Here is a 22,783-nt window from a genome sequence, read left to right as displayed (position 1 = left end):
CCTGTTACAATTCCCATTGCGGGTGTAATAGGAAAACTCACCCCTTTGACTCCGTGACTAGGTCATTGTACAGAATTGTTACAGTGCATCAGGAGGTAGATGGGCCCATCATTTCTGTTTTTGCTCTCGGAATGAGCAATATATTCATTCTCCTGTCTTCTCTGTATACAAACCAGTATACAGTAGCGCAGTGGTTAGCATTGCTGCCTCACAACACCAGGGTCACAGTTTTGATTCCTGGCTTGGGTCACAGGTTCAATTCTTGGCCTGGGTTACTGTCTGTGTGGAGTCTGCACATTCTCCCCGTGTCTGCCTGGGTTTCCTCCGGTTTCCTCTCACATTCTGAAAGATGTGCTGGTTAGGCGAATTGAATCGAACAGGTGCCAGAGTGTGGCGACTAGGGGATTTTAACAGTAACTTCATTGCAGTGTTAATGTAAGCCTTATTTCTGTCTAATAAGTAAACTATTTCACATTTGCAGGCTTCTACTTCCAGCTGGAAGACAGTCAGAGAGAAAAAAAATCCTTCAAATGTGGAAATGAAAAAAGTGAAACTGGGTTTGTGAGACAGGAGGCCAGTGAGCAGATAAGTCTGTTGACCAAGTGCTCCAGACTGGGAAAGAGGGGGTTGGGGGGGACAGAGACTAACTTCTCCGATGTGAAGCTGGGGGAAGTTTAGGGTTACAGGCAGAGATCATTGCCAAGTATTTAATTAAACGGCAGCGTTTGTTATCCGGGTGTTTTTCTCTCTCTCTAAATAACTGGAATTAATAGAGGAAAACACACACACACAAAAAAACAGGAGGGTGGTTTTGTGTAAGAGGCAGAATCCCTGGGTGGAGACTGTGCATCGCAAACAGTGTTTTGATGTCCCTCTCTCTTGTTTTCGGGTTGTTTTGTGATCTAAGGCTCTGCGATGGGGGTGAAGTTCTCCTCGGAAGTGAAGCACCGGGAGTTCCCATTCTCTCTCGGGCCACAAGTCCAGCGGCTTAACGCCGCCTCTCTGAGCAGCCACAGGGACAACAATGGGCGAGCGGCGCCTTTCATTCATTGTCCTGTAGGCGCTCTTGCCTCCCCCACTGCTCCTGACAGGGCAATCCAGTAAATACATCAACCCCCCCGTCCTATCTCCCTCTCTCACCATAATACCATTATCTATTCACTGTTTCCCAAAGAGAGAAGGTGGGGGAGGGAGGGAGGGACCTTGTGTGAGGCTCTTTGGACAAGAGAGAGAGAGAGAGAGATCTTATAAATGTGTAACTTTGAGATTGAACTGTGTGGCGGTCAGAACGTAGCAACATTGAGAAGGACCTCACTGTGGGAGATTCTCTGGTGGAAAGAGGTAGCCAGAGAGGATTAATTCCTAAAGCAATGAGATATTTGTCAGATGGCTAACATTTTTAGAAAGCAGTAGCATTTTAAATTACAACCTGAGCGTGGTCAATCCACCCCCTCCCCCATAAAAAGTTATTCTTCAATGAGAATCCTTCCAATGTACTTTACATACTAAGTTGACCATGTCGCTGTTAGTTGGAGTTGTTTTTACAGCATGAACCCCCACCCCCACATGAATACATTTGGCAATGGGAGGGGAGGGGTGTTGGTGGTGGGTTTAGTATCAGTCCACTGTTTAGATTTTGGCTACTTTATTGAATCTGCCCGCTGAGGTTTGTATTCCAAAACTCACAGGCCACAGAGACAAGAGGCCAGGACAACGAGAGCTTCAAGTTCATTCACACCCCCCCCAAGCCAGCTCCAATAAGAAGGGTTTCAATTAACACATTGCTCCAATCAGGCTGTTCAGTCAATCTAACCCCCCCCCCCCCCCCGGGGAAGGAGCTGTGAGGTTTGACTTGTTTCAGTGATGGGTCTGTGTAGGTAGGTGGGGGAGGTAGAGTGTGGACTGGCCTCCTGGAGAATGTCTCGGTCCATTAGCCCTGGTCAAGGGGCTAGTGTGAACCGGGCAATGCCCTCCCCGGACAGACCCCCTGCCCTGCCCTTTGGCCAGGGGGTGGCTCAGGATGTGAGCCCCCAGTTCTACAAGCCTGGCTACAACGCCATCTCCGCCCAGTATCTCTTCCCCTTCCCAGCTCTGAAGGGGGAGTACGGCCACCCCGAGACCCAGCGGGGGGACTGTGCAGCCGTGCCCCACTCCGCTTACTGGTACCCATTCCCTGGCACCGAGCCAGGAGCTGCCCATGGCACTGGGCACAGCAGCACTGGGCACCCCTCCCAGCTGCCTGCCCCCGGGGCAGCCTTGCTCAGGCCGGAGGTCAAGGCGGAGAAGGAGTGCCGGGGTTACCCCCCGGAGGGGAGGTACGGCTCGCCCAGCGCCCCAGCCCCTTCCTACAACCACCGCTGGGGCACCAGCGCCTTCTGGCAGCCTGCCCTGGCCGCTTCGGCCCACACCACCCCCAGCTCGTCCTCCTCCTCCTCCGGACAGACCTACCCCGGGTTCGGCAGCTTCCCCTCGCCCCCCCAGATCTACCCCAGTAACCCCAGCCCGTCCCAGCAGAGTGACAGCAGCCAGGCTGCCCAGTCCAACACAGGATCCACCGGGAGCACCAGCGAGGAGGGACAGTCCAGCGACAGTGAGGAGGTAACCTGTGGCTCACAGCACACTTCTGCCTGGAGTTTTCTCCTTACAGTCTTGAGCTGCGGTATAAACATGTCCTCCCCCTGTAACAGCATGTTAAATAGCTTTAACCTTCCCAGGTCCACTCTGGGCCCTGCTTGCTGGATGTAATAACCTTGAAACTTGGGAGCTCCCAAGTCGCTCTTTTAACTTCTGTAACTTTGACGAACTTTTGCAAAGCTTGGCCTGTTTCTTTGGGATGTTCCAACTCCTGTGCCACATTTCCATATTTGATAAGTTGTGCCTGGAGCATTGTCTAAACTTTAAAGTCTAAAATCTCATAGGGGTGAGACCACATCTGGAGTATTATGTGTAGCTTTGGTATCTGAGGAAGGGTGTTGTTGATGTACAGTACAGTGAAATTTCAAGGTTTTTGACTTGATTTATTATTGTCACATTAGCATACAGTGAAAATTATTGTTCCTTGCACGCTATACAAAGCATACCGTACATAGAGAAGAAAAGGAGAGTGCAGAATGTAGTGTTACAGTCATAGCTATGGTGTAGAGAAAGATCAACTTAGTGCGAGGTAGGTCCATTCAAAAGTCTGGCAGCAGGGAAGAAGCTGTTCTTGAATTCATTGGTACGTGACTTCAGACTTTTCTATCTCCTTCCATCCTGCAAACTACATCTTGGGATGGCAGGTCTGTCATATGAGGAGAGACCAAGCCGGTTAGGATTATATTCACTGGAGCTTAGAAAAGTGAGAGGGGGGATCTCATAGAAACTTATAAAATTCTAACAGGGTTAGACAGGGTGGATTCAGAAAGAATGTTCCCGATGGTGGGAGAGTCCAGAACTAGGGATCATAGTTTGAGGATAAGGGGTAAACCTTTTCGAACTGAGGTGAGGAGAAATGTCTTCACCCAGAGAGTGGTGAATGTGTGGAATTCACTACCACAGAAAGTAGTTGAGGCCAAAACGTTGTGTGATTTCAAGAAGTAATTAGATATAGCTCTTGTGGCTAAAGGGATCAAGGGATATGGGGAAAGGTGGGATCAGGATATTGAATTCGATGATCATAATGAATGGTGGAACAGGCTCGTAGGGGCTGAATGGCCTCTTCCTGATTCTAGTTTCTATGTGCTGTGTGTCCAGTGTGAGATATCTGATTTCAGTGCATGTTTAGCAAAGCTTACCTGTTGAAGTGTTCCAGAGCGCTTGGAGGTGACTCTTTAGATCAATTTGAACCACATTTACAATTTGCTCACCCCGTATCCTTCTGGTTCTGTGCTGCACGTCCTAACTTTCAATCGACTCTTAAAATTCTTGGTATATGAACAGATAGCAACTTTCCCCTGCCCATCCCTCCCATCCCTCCCTCCCACCACCCCCTGTTTGTGATTCCAGGAGTATCCGACCAAAGAGAAAATGGAACAGTTTGCCAAAGAACTGAAACACAAGAGGATTACACTTGGCTTCACACAGGCTGATGTTGGATTAGCTTTGGGGAATCTTTATGGTGAGTGCGCACACAGCCTGGTATCCTTTTACTTTCTGAAGTAAGTGGTGTACGTTTATTGGGATATTCGATGTTAAAACCATTAATGCTTTAATCCTATTAAGGATTTGCATTACATTATCTATGCAATTTTCAGGGAGCAATGCTTGTACGTTAACAAGTCCGGAGCTGCTGTTTAAAATATGTTCCATGTCCTTAAAATTCCTATTTTCACTTTGCTATGGTTTGAGCCTGTGATTTTATAAGTGGGTGGCATGGCAAACACTGCGGCCTCACTGCGCCAGGGGCCCGAGTCCAATTCCTGCCTCAGGCGACTGAATTGTGGAGTCTGCACGTTCTCCCCATGTCTGCATGGGTTTCTGCTGGGTGCTCCGCCTTCCTCCCATGCTCCAAAGATGCACTGGTTAGGTGGATTGGGAATACTAAATTTCCCCTTAGTGTCGGGGGGGGCTAGCAGGGTAAATACCATGGGATAGGGCCATGGTGGGATTGTGGTTGGTGCAGACTCGATGGGCTGAACGGCCTGCTTCTGCAACGTAGTGATTCTATGATTCTAAGAGGATGAGTTAGTACTGGCTGTGATAAATTCAGAACTGTCTTGAGAAATATTGATTCATCAAGAATTATGTAGTTGATAGGATTGTGATCTTGTTCCCTCGAAACTAATTTGGGAGAGTGGGGGAAAGCAGAGAGGGAAAAATGTGAACTCAAATGTTGAGATTGGAACTGCTGATGTCAGGGTTCTTGCAAGCTTGCCTCTTATTCTTTGTAAAAAAAAATTGCCTTGTCTAAAACTCTGCTTCTCCTATTGTATTCCAAACTCTGTTCACCCTTTTCCTTGCTGACTTGCCTTAGGTCCTGGGCCCTCAATGCCTCCAATTCGAAATTTCACAACCTCACACTCCTTTCCTATCTTTTCTGATCTCTTCCAGGCCTGCCACCTCCTTCCAATTTAGTAATTCCTTGGATTTCTATCTCTTCCCTCCCCTCCCGATGTTATTGACCATGTCTGTATCTGCCTGAACCCAACATTCTGGAGTTTGCCTCCTCTTCCAACAACCGCTCTCCCCATCACTTCCCAATCTCTCCTTCACTAAGACTGCCTACTTCCATCTCTAATGTAAAAACATAGAGTCATATTGCACGGAAAAGGCCCTTTGACCCATCAACAATAACTAGTCATGCTAACTCCATTCTCCTGCACTTGTCCCACATCCTTGAAAATATTCCAAGTGCTCATCCAAATATTTTTTAAAGGCTGTAAGGTTTCCAGCCTCCACTTCCTTCCCAGGTAGTGCATTCCAGATTCCCATCACCTCCTGAGTGTCTCAAATTCCCTCTGAATCTCATGTCCCTTACCCTAAAAATCTGCTCCCTCGTGATTGACCCCTCAACAAAAGGGGAACAGCTGCTCCACACTCACTCTGTCTGCACTCCTCATAATCTTATACACCTCAATTATGTCCCCCCTCAGCCTTCTGTGCTCTGAAGAAAACACTCCATGCCTGTAACCCATCCTGTCTCCACTCCTGATTCAGCCTTTCGGTTTTGTGAACACCTCCTCCATGCTTTGCTACCTCAGGGGCAGACTCCAGTCCTCTCCTGGCTGATCCTCCCTCTTCCAGCCTTCACGGACTCGAGCTCATGCCACCCTTGCCGGTAAGAAGTCTCACAACACCCAGGTTAAAGTCCAACGTGTTTATTTGGTAACGTGAGCTTTGGGAGCGCTGCTCCTTCACCAGCTAAGTGGGGGTGAGCCAGTAAGCCAGCTCCGACCAATTCCCCACTCACCTCTCGGCTCACTGCTCTTGGCTGTGGGGCTGACTGTGTTCCTACTCAGTACCCTGGAACGATTAAAACCCCTTCTCCCTTTGGAGGATTACACTTAAAGCCCACCTCATTATTTTGCTCTTGTGGATGTGTATGTTTGTCTGACTAACCTGAGGCATTTTTCATTGCAAACGGTGTTGTTTAAATGTAAATTGCAAATATCAGAAGTAAAATGAAACGATTTTTGCTATCGCTTTCAGCTATAAAAATAAAGGTGCCTCACTGACTTCCAATTTGATTTGGACTGCCCACGCGGTAAAGTCTTGTTACTCTGAACCTCATCCAGTTTAATTGCAGAATCATAGAATCCCTACAGTGCAGAGGAAGGCCATTCAGCCCATCAAGTCTGCACCGACCATCCAGGCCCCATTCCTGTAACCCCACATATTTACCCTGCTAATCCCCTGACACTAAAGGGCAATTTAGCATGGCCAATCAACTTGCACATCTTTGGACTGTGGGAGAAAACCGGAGCACCCAGAGGAAACCCATGCAGAAGCTTTGTCGAGGTATTGAGCAGGTACAGCATCCTACCTCCGAGTGTTTTGGGACCAGTGAGGAAGAGAGGAGAGCTTTTGTTTTTGGACTATTTTGAAGTGAAGATGACAAATGTTCAGGAACCCTTAAGTTTCAGAATGGTTTGACATTGTATTAATGTTGAAATGACCGAATAGAGGTGGCCCTGCCTCATTGCTGGCAACCATGCGATGGCTCACGTTATTGCCCAGGGACAGGAGTGATGTAGAAATGGGGCCCATTGTTAGCTGTATAGTTGTAAATGCAGTGTACAGTTGGCTGCTGTCCATCAGGAAAACTCGCATCTTTTTTTGTGGATTTCGTTCCAAGCATTAACTCCCCCACTGAGACAATAGCTCCATGGGTGTTTCAATCTCTGCTTCCTTCCTCAAATGGCCATTACTGGGAGCCTTGAGAGGGTATGGCCTTTTGCACCTTGTCCAATCAGTCCAACCTGAGCCAAGCCGCCTCTTGGCCTCTCCTTCCTTGACATCTGGTTAAAGTCGGGCTTACTGGAGACTGATCTAGATTGAGACGGCACGGTAGCACAGTGCCGTCTAGATTTGGGGTGGCACAGTAGCACAGTGGTTAGCACCGCTGCTTCACAGCTCCAAGGTCTTGGGTTCGATTCCTGGCTCGGGTCACTGTCTGTGTGGAGTTTGCACATTCTCCTTGTGTCTGCGTGGGTTTCCTCCCACAGTCCAAAGATGTGCGGGTTAGGTTGATTGGCCATGCTAAGAAATTGCCCCTCAGTGTCCAGGGATGCTTAGGTTAGAGGGATTAGTAGATATAATGTGTAGGGGGTATGGGGGTGGGGCCTGGGTGGGATTGTGTCCCATGTAGACTCGATGGGCCGAAGGGCCTCTTTCTGCACTGCAGCGTTCTATAGTCTGTGGTTCTATTCTATGAGATTGATTTTTCTCCTCTTTCTTCCAGTTGGAAGCTGAGACTGAGACCTTCCTCATTATTAAATTGCTCAGCACTTTATATCCATGAGCTAGTGAAGCCAGAATCATTCACCTTGGACAGGAGATGCCTGAGAGATTCAATAAAGAAGAAAATGGGTAGCACAGTGGGCAGCATGGTGGCACAGTGTTTAACATTGCTGCCCCACAGCGCCAGGGACACAGGTTCAATTCCGGGTTTGGGTCACTGTCTGTGCAGAGTCTGCACATTCTCCCCATGTCTGCGTGGGTTTTCTTAGGTGCTCCGGTTCCCTCCCACAGTCTGGAAGATGTGCTGCTTAGATGGATTGGCCATGCTAAATTGCCCCTTAGTATCAGGGGGACTAGCTAGACTAGCTAGGGTAAACACGTGGTCACGGGGATAGGGTGTGGGTGGGTTTGTTGTCAGTGCAGGCGCAATGGGCCGAATGGCCTCTTTCTGCACTGTAGGGATTCTATGATTCTTCTATGAATCATAGAAACCCTACAATACAGAAAGAGGCCATTCGGCCCATTGAGTCTGCACCGAACACAATCCCACCCAGGTCCTACCCCCCGTATCCCTACATATTTTATCCCTCTAACCTAAGCCCCCTCAGGACACTAAAGGGGCAATTTTTTAGCATGGCCAATCAACCTAACCCGCACATCTTTGGGCTGTGGGAGGAAACCGGAGCGATTTGCTTACGTTTCCAAGCGAGCCAGCTAGAAGGTAGTGTGTGCACAAACTGGCGGATTCTGTTAACAGAGGCAAACTGCTGAATTCTGAAACAAAGAGGGAAAGTTCCGGAAGCGCTGTGGAGAGAGAAAAACCAAGATAACATCGGCTTTGTCCACGCCCATTCCCCCTCCCCACCCCCCCACTCTCTCCCTGTGGATGCTGCCAGAGTATATCCAGCACTTCCTGATTTTCTTGTTATTCGATTTTCATCGTTTTGACCTCCGCTTGAATTCAGCCAGAAGTCTGATCTTATCTTAACCTGCACCAGGTCCTGTCCTACCGTCTGAGCTCCGTGGCTCCACCTGAAACTCGATCCTCATTGGTTGTAAAGCACCGTGAGACATCCTGGGCTCGTACCCCGTGATGTGGGGGGGGGGGTAGTGAGGCACAGATGTGAAGGAGGAAAAAGTAATTTTCCAATCCTTTCAGCAAAGCAGTTTGCCTTGCAACCCCCGTGCGGAAGCTGGTTTGAGAGTCCATTCACTGCTGTAGCGCCCGCTCACTAGCTGTGTGATGAGGAGGGTTTGGCCCATGTCTGCCCTCCTCAGCATCCAGCAGCTTGTAGAACGTAGAACACTACAGCACAAACAGGCCCACAAGTTGCGCCGATCATATCCCAACTACCAGGCCTATCTCTAACCCTCAATCCCATTAAATCCCATGTACTCATCCAGAAGTCCCTTAAAAGACCCCAATGAGTTCGCCTCCACCACCACCAACAGCAGCCGATTCCACTCACTCACCACCCTCTGAGTGAAAAACTTACCCCTGACATCTCCTCTGTACCTACTCCCCAGCACCTTAAACCTGTGTCCTCTCGTAGCGACCATTTCAGCCCTGGGAAATAGCCTCTGAGAATCCACCCTATCTATTCCCCTCAACATTTTATAAACCTCTATCAGGTCGCCTCTCAATCTTCATCTCTCCAGGGAGAAGAGACCGAGCTCCCTCAACCTATCCTCATAAGGCATGCCTCCCAATCCAGGCAACATCCTTGTAAATCTCCTGTGCACCCTCTCAATAGCTTCCACATCCTTCTTGTAATGAGGCGACCAGAACTGCGCACAGTACTCCAAGCTTGTTTTGCTCACAATTCTTTTACCAAATTCACCAGGAGATTACATTGGCACTTAATGACCTCCAGACCATGGAGATCTGAAGCTGGCTGTGCTGTCCCTCACTGTGAGCCCCATACGATTTCAGTATCTCAGCAAACAGTTCCACTTTCAATACTTCTCCTTTTCAACCAGAACCAGGAAAGTTCTCTGCTTAAGCAAAGTTTGTAATTCCCTAGTTTTATTTTGTATATATTATTGTCGCTGTCCCATCCCCTTCTGTGAATCTTCATCTGAGCTGGAACCTTTTTGTGAATCCAGGTAAAATGAAACCTTGACGTGCCCGGGCAAACTGGCTGTTTGTACATAGCCTTTGCAAATACTTTTTAAAGTTTATTCATTGGAGTCACAAGTAGGCTTACATTAACACTGCAGTGAAATTGCTGTGAAAATCTAGTCACCACACTCCAGCGCTGTCCAGGGACTCTGAGGGAGAATTTAGCATGGCTAATGCATCTAACCAGCACGTCTTTTGGGAGGAAACTGGAGCACCTGGAGAAAACCCACGCAGACACGGGGAGAATGTGTAAATTCCACACAGACAGTGACCCAAGCCGGGAATCGAATCCGGGTTCCTGGCGCTGTGAGGCAGCAGTGCTAACCACTGTGCCACCGTGGCACCCTGGAAAACACCACAGCACCCTTACCCATTACTAACTGTTGTGCAGAAGATTTTGAGTGAACCGTGCACCTTTTGACAAACGGTTTACTTAAATATATTGGGCTGGAATTTTACCGCCCCACCTGCCACGGGAATCGGAGCGGGCGAGGGGCGGAGCATGGGAAGGTCCATTTGTCTTGGTGGGATTCTACAGTTTCGGGATGAACAAAGTTGTAAAATTCATTGTATTTTATTGAAGCAAAGACAGAGGACAGTTCCTGGGTGAAGCAGTTTTAAAGGCAGAAATAATTAGAGCAGGAGTAAGCTGATGTTTTTATAAATACATCTCCCGCAGCACCACCACCAGAGGAAGGGTGCAATCACAACATGACCAAGTTATATTCACTCTTTCCTTTACGGATTCCTGACTCCTTCCCAGCTGGAAAAGAGGGCGGAGCGGAAAAATCATTTGTTCATGTGGGAATTAATGATATAATAAGCAAATCTCAAAAGGCAGGAATCTCCGGATCATTACCCAAGCCACATGCATTTGACATGGGGCCGGAATTCTCCAACCTCGCCCACCACGGAATTGGTGCTGGTGAGGGTCCGACAACAGAAACCTCCACTGATCTAGGGTGGGATTTTCCAGTCTCGCCCGAGTGAGGCCGTAAATCCCACCCAGGGTCAAAGAGATCAAAGGTGAGACTGCCCCTGGAATACTGTACACAGCTTTGGCATCTAATTGGAGGAGGGAATACTTGCCTTGGAAGGACAGCATCAGCTGTTGGAGAGATTGAGTTGAACTGGATGGGCACTGGACTTTAGAAGAATGAGAGATGATCACATCGAAGCACACAGGGTTCTGAGAGGGCTTGGTGGAGGGATGCTGGTGCCTGGGCTGGAGAGTAAAGGACAAGGGGGCATAGACTCGGTAAGAGATAAGCCATTTAGGATTGGGATGAGGAGAACTTTCTTCCCTCAGGGTCCACAGAGTGTTTGAAATGTTGATTTGGAGTTTATTCAAAGCTGAAATTCATTGGAATTTTGGATTCTTTTAGGAGTTCAAAGGACATCGAGTGGGAAAGTGAAGTTGAGATTTCAAATAAAGAGTGATCTAATTGAAAGGTAGCTCAGGCTAGGCTAGGCTTGACTCCACTGGAGTGAAGGGGGGCAACTGGTGGCCTCCCCTCAGAGTCAAGTGCCAGGGCCATTGGCATAGACCCCCTGCCAATGCCAGCCTGTGCCCCCAGCACTGCCCAAGGGCAAAGTGCCAATGCTCAGGGGATAAGAACATAAGAAATAGGAGCAGGAGTAGGCCATCTAGCCCTTCGAGCCATTCAATAAGATCATGGCTGATCTGAAGTGGATCAGTTCCACTTCCCCGCTTTCTCCCCATAACCCTTAATTCCCTTGTCTATCAGAAATCTATCTACCCGTGACTTAAATATATTTAGCGAGGTAGCCTCCACCACTTCAACGGGCAGAGAATTCCAGAGATTCACCACCCTTTGAGTGAAGAAGTTCCTCCTCAACTCCGATCTAAACTGCCCCCCCCTTTATCTTGAGGCTGTGCCCTCTAGTCCTGCTATCCTTTCTAAGCGGGAAGAATCTCTCTACCTCTACCCTATCCATCCCTTTCATTATCTTATACGTCTCTATAAGATCCCCCCTCATCCTTCTAAACTCCAACGAGTACAGACCCAGTCTATTTAGTCTGTCTTCATAGTCCAACCCCCTCATCTCCGGTATCAGCCTAGTGAACCTCCTCTGCACTCCCTCCAAGGCCAAAATATCCTTGCACAAGTGCGGCGACCAAAATTGCGCACAGTACTCCAGCTGCGGCCTCACCAATACCCTGTACAGTTGCAGCAAGATCTCCCTGCTTTTATATTCAATCCCTCTCGCTATGAAGGCCAGCATCCCATTTGCCTTCCTGACCACCTGCTGCAATTGCAGACTGGGTTTTTGGGACTCGTGCACAAGGACCCCCAGGTCCCTCTGCACCGTAGCATGCTGCAGCTTTTCACCCTTTAAATAGTAATCCCTCCTACTATTATTCCTGCCAAAGTAGATAACCTCACACCTGCCAACATTATACTCCATACCTCCACTCTGCACAGGGTTCGGTGGGGGAAGCATGCAGGGAGGTCAATGATTGGGGCAGGCTGGGGAGGGATGTCAGCTGGGGGTGGGGGGGGGTGGTGGATGATCAGCCTACTTGGGGGGGGGTGGTCAGCATGGCGGCGGGGGAGTGATATACTCTTGGGTGGGAGGGGAGGCGAGGATCGGTTGGGGGGCTGGAGATCACGGTGGGCCTGGGGGGGGATGTCCAGACTGAGTTCGGGAATGGTCAGGGGGGCCAGTAATTGCGCTGGGGTGGGGAAGGGGCAGAGAACCGGCGTTGTGGGGGTCGCGGGGCTGGTCAGCGATTGAGCTGGCCTGCAATTGGGAGGCCAACAGTGTGGGGCCACTGTGCATGATCTCGGCACATGCGCAGTGGCCCACTCAGCACGCTGATTTCAGCCTCTCCTGCGGGAATAGACACCACCTCTTGATATTCACCTTGGCGCACTCTGCATTGCACGAAGTGTGGGAGGTTCCTCTCTGAATTCATGCTGGAAAAAAATTACTCCAGTTTTCACACGAATCCAACACAGAGTTTTTTTAGAAGAATTCCACCCACAGCGTCTAAACTGTGATGAGGTTATTTGAGTGGGACCTCACCTAACATCCCCGCTCAAACTCACAGGAGTGAAGGGGTAACAATTGGGAATGGAATCTCTCCTGCCACTTCCTGATCTAAACCGAGTGCTGAAGACTGTAACAGCTCAGTACTAACTCCAGGCACACATGCGTTTTGAGTTGAGGTCCCTGATAGACAAAACTGGCTCAGAGCTTTGTGCTTGTCTTGTATCATTGAGATTAAATTGTTCTAAGTGATCTGGCTACATGTGTGTGGGATCTGGTGCGGCCTAATATCACTCGTTCCTCTTTGAACTGCAGGTTGGCGCATCTTTTCACCATAATGCTGTAAACTGTACTGTCAGTGGAAGGACCTATTGATGCAGCACTGTGGCACAGTGGTGAGCACTGCTGCCTCACAGCGCCAGGGACCCGGGTTCAATTCTCAGCTCGGGTCACTGTCAGTGTGGAGTTTGCACATTCTCCCTGTGTCTGCATGGGTTTCCTCTGGGTGTTCCAGTTTCCTCCCACAGTCCAAAGATGTACAGGTTAGGTTGACTGGCCATGCTAATTTATGATGTGGCGATGCCGGTGTTGGACTAGGGTAAACACAGTAAGAAGTCTGGCAACACCAGGTTAAAGTCCAACCAATTTATTCGATAGTAAATTTATTTGATTGTGGGTTTACTATCAAATAAATTGGTCGGACTTAAACCTGGTGTTGCCAGACTTCTTACCATGCTAATTTACCCTGTGATGTCAAGGGATTAGCAGGGTAAATGTGGTGGGTTATGGTAATAGGGCTTTGGTGGGATTGTGGTCGGTACAGACTCGATGGGTGAATGCCCTCCTTTTATACTGTAGGGATTCTATGATTCTCAGTAAATAATGTTACAGATTGAAATCCATTTGCCAGATTTTGCCCATTTATCAATATAATGTTATAGAGTCAGCGCTGCACCGAAGGAGGCCACTCGGCCCCTAGGTCCATGTTGGCCCTGTAGGGATTCTATGATTCTACGCTGTTGCGTCGACACAGAGTCCAGCAGGGACTGGTTTCTGATCATTGTGATATGGACAATTCTGCCTTCTGTTTTGCAGCGATTTGTTCACTTGCCTTCTCTTCCAGAAGCTGACTGACTGACTTTTGTAACCATAGAAAATTACAGCTCAGAAACAGGCCTTTTGGCCCTTCTTGTCTGTGCTGAACCATTCTTTGCCTAGTCCCACTGACCTGCACTTGGACCATATCCCTCCACACCCCCTCTCATCCATGAACCTGTCCAAGTTTTTCTTAAATGTTAAAAGTGACCCCACATTTACCACTTTATCCAGCAGCTCATTCCACACTCCCACCACTCTCTGTGAAAAGAAGCCCCCCCAATATTCCCTTTAAACTTTTCTCCTTTCACCCTTAACCAATGCCCTCTGGATTTTTTTCTCCCCTAGCCTCAGTGGAAAAAGCCTGCTTGCATTCACTCTATCTACACCCATCAAAACCTTATACACCTCTATCAAATCTCCCCTCATTCTTCTACACTCCAGGGAATAAAGTCCGAACCTATTCAATCTCTCTCTCTGTAACTCAGCTTCTCTGTTCTGCTGTCCTAGGGAAGATGTTCAGTCAGACGACAATCTGCAGGTTCGAAGCGCTCCAGCTGAGTTTCAAGAACATGTGCAAGCTGAAACCAATACTTCAGCGCTGGCTGAACGATGCCGAGAACAATGGCAACCTGCATGAGGTAGGAGTGCATCGTCGGTGTAAACCTCATAATGTCGTTGGTGTCTTCTTCTGTATTCCCCAGGGTGTGGGCATCACCGACAAGGCCAGTATTTGTGACCCATCTCTATTGCCCCTGAACTGTGTCTGGCTTGGCGCAGCCATTTCAAAGACCAGTTAAGATTGGTAGACCTGGAGTCACTGGGTAAGGATGGCAAATTTCCTTCCCTGGAGGTCGTTAATGAACCAGATTGGTTTTTACGACAATTGATGATAGTTTTGTGGTCACCATTGCTGAGACCAGCTTTATATATTTCAAATTTATGAACTGAATTTCAATTCCATCTGATTCCATGGTGGGATTTGAACCTATGTTTGCGGAGCATTAACTTGCCTCTGGATTACTAGTTACCACTGTACCCCGCCCAGTGGGACTGGGTAGAGAACCCCTCTGTGAGTGTAGACAGTTTCTGCAAGTATTTTTCTGGTGGAGGGGGTGTAACCTGGTGGAGGGGGGTGTGGGGATGGGGAGGGGGAGTTACTGGTGGAGGGGGTGTGGGGAGGGGGAGTTACTGGTGGAGGGGTGTGGGGAGGGGGAGTTACTGGTGGAGGGGGTGTGGGGAGGGGGAGTTACTGGTGGAGGGGGTGGGGGAGGGGGGAGTTACTGGTGGAGGGGGTGTGGGGAGGGGGAGTTACTGATGGAAGGGGTGTGGGGAGGGGGAGTTACTGGTGGAGGGGTTGTGGGGAGGGGGAGTTACTGGTGGAGGGGGTGTGGGGAGGGGAGTTACTGGTGGAGGGGGTGTGGGGAGGGGGAGTTACTGATGGAAGGGGTGTGGGGAGGGGGAGTTACTGGTGGAGGGGTTGTGGGGAGGGGGAGTTACTGGGGAGGGGGTGTGGGGAGGGGGAGTTACTGGTGGAGGGGGTGTGGGGAGGGGGAGGTACTGGTGGAGGGGGTGTGGGGAGGGGGAGTACTGGTGGAGGGGGTGTGGGGAGGGGGAGTTACTGGTGGAGGGGGTGTGGGGAGGGGGAGTTACAGGTGGGAGGGGGGGGGAGTTACAGGTGGAGGGGGTGTGGGGAGGGGGAGTTACTGGTGGAGGGGTGTGGGGAGGGGAATACTGATGGAGGGGGTGTGGGAGAGGGAGTTACTGGTGGAGGGGGTGTGGGGAGGGGGAGTTACAGGTGGAGGGGGGGGGAGGTTACGGGGAGGGGGTGTGGGGAGGGGGGTACTGGTGGAGGGGGTGTGGGGAGGGGGAGTTACTGGTGGAGGGGGTGTGGGGAGGGGGAGGTACTGGTGGAGGGGGTGTGGGGAGGGGGAGGTACTGGTGGAGGGGGTGTGGGGAGGGGGAGTTACTGGTGGAGGGGGTGTGGGGAGGGGGAGTTACGGTGGAGGGGGTGTGGGGAGGGGGAGTTACTGGTGGAGGGGGTGTGGGGAGGGGGAGTTACTGGTGGAGGGGGGTGGGGGGGGAGTTACTGGTGGAGGGGGTGTGGGGAGGGGGAGTTACTGGTGGAGGGGGTGTGGGGAGGGGGGGTATGGTGGGAGGGGTGTGGGGAGGGGGAGTTACTGGTGGAGGGGGTGTGGGAGGGGGAGTTACTGGTGGAAGGGGTGTGGGGAGGGGGAGTTACTGGTGGAGGGGGTGTGGGGAGGGGGAGGTACTGGTGGAGGGGGTGTGGGGAGGGGGAGTTACTGGTGGAGGGGTGTGGGGAGGGGGAGGTACTGGTGGAGGGGGTGTGGGGAGGGGGAGTTACTGGTGGAAGGGGTGTGGGGAGGGGGAGTTACTGGTGGAGGGGGTGTGGGGAGGGGGAGTTACTGGTGGAGGGGGTGTGGGGAGGGGGGAGTTACTGGTGGAGGGGTGTGGGGAGGGGGAGTTACTGGTGGAGGGGTGTGGGGAGGGGGAGGTACTGGTGGAGGGGGTGGGAGGGGGAGTTACTGATGGAGGGGTGGGGTGGGGAGGGGAGTTACTGTGGAAGGGGTGTGGGGAGGGGGAGTTACTGGTGGAGGGGTGTGGGGAGGGGGAGTTACTGGTGGAGGGGGTGTGGGAGGGGGAGTTACTGGTGGAGGGAGTGTGGGGAGGGGGGTTACTGGTGGAGGGGGAGTGGGAGGGGTTACTGGTGCAGGGAGGGTATTGCTGGGGGGGGAGGGTATTGCTGGGGGGGGAGGGTATTGCTGGGGGGGGAGGGTATTGCTGGGGGGGGAGGGTATTGCTGGGGGGGAGGGTATTGCTGGGGGGGGAGGGTATTGCTGGGGGGGAGGGTATTGCTGGGGGGGGAGGGTATTGCTGGGGGGGGAGGGTATTGCTGGGGGGGAGGGTATTGCTGGGGGGGAGGGTATTGCTGGGGGGGAGGGTATTGCTGGGGGAGGGTTGTGTGGGGAAGGCTATGGGTGGGCAGGGTTTTACTGGGGGTGGCAGAGCGTGGGGAGGGTTTCCACAGGATTCGAGTGCACTCCTGTTTAATGATGTCTTCCGTGTGTGAAGTTCCCACGATCAAAGTGGGAGGGAGCGCCAAGTGTTTCCCAGGCTGAGGCCTAAATCTTCTGTGTGCTTTAGAAACCATCAGAACTATTCCATCCTCAGCCAACTCAGCAATGGTTTACACTCTGGTTTCTGGTGATCCGATAAATATATATTTTTGAGAATCTATTCTGTTACTGTGTTTGGTGAAATGTTAGGCCAGGAAGAATGCAGTAAATGAATGTAAAAGCTGCAGTTTATGATTGGAACGTAAAACTTCCATGTGCCAATCTTTTTAACATCTGAGAATCTGCCAAAAGAGATAGCTACATTAAACTCACTGTGAAATAGCCTCACATTCTGAGATGTCCAAGTTTACTGAACCACCTGACCTTTGCAATATTTATCACTGGATCTCGGGCACACCTGATTGGTCTTTTTATTGAATTTGGTCAAACTTCTGATAGTTACACCCATTTCCAGTCTGTGGCTGCTTTACCTGTTCATATTGGTGCTGAGTTTAATATTGGTGATTCCCTGGATCTCTTACATTGGAAGATCTCTCGGTATGGGTTTACTACGGAAGTAAATAATGAAACGAATGAAGCCTTCCCTCAGGCTGCATTCAGGGAAAGCCTCTGGGAGATGTGAGCATAGGTTCACCTTTCTGTCCTTCCATTGAAAAATTCAAAATCTAATGGTTGCTATTTGGTCCTTATCTCCACCACCTCCCCAAGATTTGTAACGTGGAGCAGGTTCTGGATCAGTCCAGGAAACGGAAGAGGAGAACCAGCATTGAGAATGGTGTGAAGAGGAACTTGGAGACCTACTTTATGAAATGTCCCAAACCCACCAGCGAAGAGATCTCCCAGATTGCTGAGGATCTCCGACTGGACAAGGAGGTGAGTGGCTCTCTGCCTCCCGTTGGATTGTATTTATTCCGTGTCTTTAACCAAAGTAAATTCCCGATGCACTCCAAGGAAATTGTCTGGATCAAATTTCAACCCTCAACGCTGATTAAAATCTTGGTCAAAGGCAAAGATTTCGTGGAGTGCCTTTAGAAGGAAGGATTGGTTTGCGGAAGGAATTCCAGAGCCTGGCACCACAGCAGCTGAAGACAAGGCTGCCACTGATGGTGGGGTGGGCATGAGATGTACGAGAGGCCAGAGGTGCACAGAGCTCTGAGCGTCCTGGGGCTGGATGAACTCGTCGAGATATAGAAGAATTTAAAGAAAGGATGAGGATTCCCAGTGTTGAGGTGTTGCCAGACTGGGAGCCACATTACATGTGACTCCCAAATTCTTCACTGGCTGCTGTGGTCATATCATGCGCCCGTATTAGGAAGATGGAAATACACAAAAGACATTTGGAGGCTTTTTATAACTGGAATGTTCATGTGTGACCACAGCTTTTGACAGCAAATCGTTTTGGAGAACACTGTCACCAGAGTTTAATGACAGAAAGCAGCTTGTGATTCTAAAAAGTCCATTAATTGTATTTTAACAGCCGACAATCAGCTGATTCATTGGAGCTTGGACCCAACCTTAACCAGAAATGTCCAAAGCTTCCAACCTCTGTGTGTCTTTCAATGAACCAAAAGAACCTTTCCATCCTGTGCCCTTTCCATTACTAAGTTGAGGATTGCTCATTGAAGCAACATTATTGACCCTTTAATGAATCAAAGTTCATGTTAAATCTTCCTTGTGTGTGCAGATGAAGAGAGAGCGTTTGTTGCACTTACGTGTAGGGTTTTGTGATTAAGCAAACATTTATCCTTTCTTTTGATTTAAACTTTTAAGAGAGCCTGTCTTTTTGTAAATCACAGCGCTGAAGGGGTTAAAACAACTGCAGAAATGCTTCCTGTTGTGATTGGTCAAGGGGTGATAATGATAAGAACATAAGAAATAGGAGCAGGAGTAGGCCATCTAGCCCTTCGAGCCTGCCCCGCCATTCAATAAGATCATGGCTGATCTGAAGTGGATCAGTTCCACTTTCCCGCTTTCTCCCCATAACCCTTAATCCCCTTGCCTACCAAAAACCTATCTACCCGCGTCTTAAAAATATTTAGCGAGGTAGCCTCCACCACTTCAACAGGCAGAGAATTCCAGAGATTCACCACCCTTTGAGTGAAGAAGTTCCTCCTCAATTCCGATCTAAACTGCCCCCCCTTATCTTGAGGCTGTGCCCTCTAGTCCTGCTGTCCTTCCTGAGCAGGAAGAATCTCTCTACCTCTACCTATCCATCCCCTTCATCATCTTATACGTCTCTATAAGATCCCCCCTCATCCTTCTAAACTCCAACGAGTACAAATCCAGTCTATTCAGCCTCTCTTCATAGTCCAACCCCCTCATCTCCGGTATCAGCCTAGTGAACCTCCTCTGCACTCCCTCCAAGGCCAATATATCCTTGCGCAAGTGCGGCGACCAAAACTGCACACAGTACTCCAGCTGCAGCCTCACCAGTGCCCTGTACAGTTGCAGCAAGACCTCCCTGCTTTTATATTCAATCCCCCTCGCTATAAAGGCCAGCATTCCATTCGCCTTCCTGATCACCTGCTGCACTTGCAGACTGGGTTTTTGTGACCCATGCACAAGGACCCCCAGATCCCTCCGCACCGTAGCATGCTGCAGCTTTTCGCCCTTTAAATGGTAATCCCTCCTACTATTATTCCTGCCAGAGTGGATAACCTCACACTTGCTAACATTGTACTCCATCTGCCAGGTCCTCGCCCACTCGCTCAGCCTATCTAGATCCCTCTGCAGACTTTCCACACCCTCCGCACAATTTGCTTTTCCACATATCTTTGTGTCATCAGCAAATTTCGACACCTACACTCAGCCCCCTCCTCCAGATCATCTATATAATGGTAAATAGCTGAGGCCCCAGCACCGATCCCTGGGGCACTCCACTAGTCACCAAGCGCCAATCAGAATAGCACCCATTGATACCAACTCTCTGCCTCCTATTAGACAACCAATCCTCTATCCACGCTAACACCTTACCCCCAACTCCATGCCCCCTAACCTTCTGAAGCAACCTTTTGTGCGGCACCTTATCAAACACCTTCTGAAAATCGAGAAACACCACATCCTCCGGTTCCCCTCTGTCTACCGCACTAGTCACATCCTCATAGAAATTCAATAAATTTGTCAAACACAACTTCCCCTTAACGAATCCGTGCTGCGCCTGCTCTATCAAACAATTCTTCTCAAGGTGCCTCGCTATTTCTTCTTTGATGACGGATTCAAGATGATCCCACATCTGTCCCCCCACCCCCAAATGTAACACTGTAAAGCATGCTGGGAGTTTGTGAGATTGTGAAAGGTGCTATATGAATGCGAATCTTTCTTGTCATGTGGAACCCGATGTGTTTTTAGATGATGTTACTGAGCGCCAATACTTGGATGAAAAATGGGGTTCCCGAGGGTGGTGGATAGCGGATAATGTAATCACATCTCTCCCGCAATGCAGATAGACCAGAACTGGATGCAGTGCTCCAGCTGTGGCCTAACTGGTGTTCTATACATTGTAGCATCACCTCACTGCTCCATACTCTTTCTTGGCCAATAAAAACAATTATCCCGATGTTGTCTTGACCAACCTTCTCTGCTGGGGAGAGGGGGGGGTGTAGGATGCGGACGTGCACTTAACTTTCCCTCTGTCCCTTTTACACGTCTCAGTATCTTACCATTATTGAGTTCCACAGCTGCATTCTCCCTCTCCAAATATCGTTTCTTTATTATTTGTCACGTTTTTGTGTACCTGGCACCTCCAGTGATATCTTGCTGCCATCTGCAGTTTTGTTCCTCACTATCAAACACACGACCAATTTTTTTGCATCATCTGTAAACTAAGCAAGGGTGCCGTCTCAATCTGAATCGTTGTGGTTCATGGTTTGTGCCAAAGGACCTAATTCTGAGTCCCATGGAACCTCACTGGGAACAGCCACCCAGGGGCAAAGCCATCCGTCACCCCTTCTGTTCCCTGCCTCAGAGATCATTTGGAGCCCAACTTCCTTCTGCATCCTATTTGTATTTAAATTTCAGATCAGTCTGCCACACGGAACCTTGTCAACAGCTGTGTCAAAATCCCACGTTGGCCTTCATCTGTCCCCCATGTTCCCTCCTCAAAAAACACCATTTCAATCAAGTGGACAGTTCCCTTTCCTGAACAATTCCATGCTCAATGGGTGGGATTTTACCGCCTCGCTTGAGGTCAGTTGAGATTTCCATTGTCCGACCCTCGCCCGCTCCGATCCTGGGTGGGCGAGGTGATAGGGTTCTGACCCCTGCCTCTGATTAATCTACACCTCAGTCTTTCCCACCGCCAGGTTAAGCTGAATGACCAGCACTAATGAACCCCATCCCTTTCTTCCCCTTTTCAAACAATGGTACAGCAACAAAACAGACAAGGTGGGCAAATAGCCAAGGTGTTGCAGGAGAAGTAAGTGAGTGCAATGTAAAAAATTTGTATGCATTTATATTTTAGAAAAAGTAACTCAAAATAAAGCAGCAACTTGGGGTGAGGAAGTTTTTTTTGAGTTTATTCATTAGCGTCACAAGTAGACTAACATTAACACTGCAATGAAGTTACTGTGAAAATCCCCTGGTCGCCACACTCCGGCGCCTATTCGGGTACACTGAGGGAGAATTTAGCATGGCCAATGCATCTAACCAGAATGCTTTTTGGACTGTGGGAGGAACCCACGCAGACACGGGGAGAATGTACAGACTCCACAGACACAGTGACCCAAGCTGGGAATTGAACTCAGGTCCCTGGCACTGTGAGGCAGCAGTACTAACCACTGTGCCACCCTTCACCTTACATCCCTGGAAAAGAGAAGGATTGAGCCTCAACTCCAGCCGACTCTGGGGGAATAATGATGGCAGTGATGGAAAACCGTTTCCTTCAGTGCAGGAGTTATAGAGAGGGAAAGAGGCGGTTAGATGGTCGATTAAGGAATGGGCGGCTTCTTATTGGGCAGAAGCTCTGAGTTGCTTGGGATATGCTGCACCTGGCTGGCACCTAACAAAACTCTGTCTCTTCCTGTAGGTGATCCGAGTTTGGTTCTGCAATAGGAGACAGAAGGGGAAGAGGATGACCCTGCCGTGTATGGAGGAGAACGATGTACAAATCCAGGAGGGGAGCCCACTCCACATGTCTCCCAGTGCTGTGATGTTACCTGAGGCCATAGTAACCCAGGCATACAGTGCGGCCATGGTACCTCCTCCGATGTACATGTCTCCCTTCCCCCAGGCTCTGCACCCTGTGGTCTCCATGGGCAATCACACCAGTTAGACAGTCCTCGGTGGGTTCCTATACAAGTTGGTAGAATATGGCCGATTGTTATCTCAAAACTACCTTGGGTGTGGGAAGTAGTCGAGGGATTCATCCAATACTAAATCTCATTGTCACCTCCTGTCCTTTCTCTCAAGTTCTTCCTTCTCCCTTACTCAACTCTGTGATTCTGAATGGGATTGGACACTTGGTCCATTCTTTTTATGAAAAATATTTAATGGGAATTTTCTAACTTATTGAAATGGTGGCATTAATGTGCTGGATGTTTTGCTATATAAGATACTCTTCTCTCTACTTCTCGTAATCTTTTCACGAAAGCTGAATCTGAATATTTTAATACTGTAATTATAACGTTTGCATGAAACTGTCAGGTTGCATTGAGCCACTTGGTGATGTTCCTTCATGTGGTGCCCCATCCAAAAGGAAATTCTCGGTCTAAATAAATCTGCCTTAAGTACACGTAACTAGCTTTGTTTGCTGAGTAACTCATCTGCGTGAATGCAGTGTCTGGGTTGACATCTGTTGGAACATTGCTGCCTCAAATACATAATGGTCTTGGCCCATTCCACTTGTGTCTGTAGAGCTGCTTGGGAGGAGAATCTGATGCTAGGCTAGTATTGAGGGATTGTTGGAGAGGTTTTAAGGTGCCCCTTTTGCAGTCTGGCAGTAGGCTGGCGAGGCAGTGGGTCTGTTGAGTTTCTCCAGGTGAGGGTGAACCACCAAGCTGTGATCCTTACACCAACCACCTCTGCTCTACGCCTGGACTGGGCCACATGAGGTGATGCCAGCGGGTAGATCAGTATCTGG

The 22,783-nt window shown here is 49.6% G+C and overlaps 1 protein-coding gene across 1 annotated transcript; it reads left to right on the top strand.

The window, feature by feature from the left end:
• Positions 1-1,917: 1,917 nt before the first annotated feature.
• LOC145358123 (POU domain, class 5, transcription factor 1.1-like) lies at positions 1,918-21,976 on the top strand. Its single transcript, XM_080211798.1, has 5 exons — positions 1,918-2,598; positions 3,985-4,096; positions 14,120-14,250; positions 17,416-17,580; positions 21,731-21,976. Exons 1-5 carry the CDS (start codon positions 1,918-1,920, stop codon positions 21,974-21,976), a joined length of 1,335 nt encoding a protein of 444 aa, XP_080067924.1.
• Positions 21,977-22,783: the final 807 nt, after the last annotated feature.

The sequence above is a fragment of the Carcharhinus amblyrhynchos genome, chromosome 25 (genome assembly GCF_965287045.1).
Source record: "Carcharhinus amblyrhynchos chromosome 25, sCarAmb.v2.hapA, whole genome shotgun sequence".
Taxonomy (NCBI): Eukaryota; Metazoa; Chordata; class Chondrichthyes; order Carcharhiniformes; family Carcharhinidae; genus Carcharhinus; species Carcharhinus amblyrhynchos.
The sequence above is the reverse complement of the archived record's forward strand: the minus strand, read 5'-3'. Positions and strand labels throughout refer to the sequence as shown.

What these genes read in the sequence shown, in the direction of transcription:
- LOC145358123 (XM_080211798.1), top strand. Translation starts at nt 1,918, where the DNA reads ATGTCTCGGTCCATTAGCCCTGGTCAAGGGGCTAGTGTGAACCGGGCA. An exon ending in AGCTTTGGGGAATCTTTATG is followed by an intron (nt 4,097 to 14,119) that starts GTGAGTGCGCAC and finishes CTGCTGTCCTAG; the next exon opens with GGAAGATGTTCAGTCAGACG. An exon ending in ACAATGGCAACCTGCATGAG is followed by an intron (nt 14,251 to 17,415) that starts GTAGGAGTGCAT and finishes CACCTCCCCAAG; the next exon opens with ATTTGTAACGTGGAGCAGGT.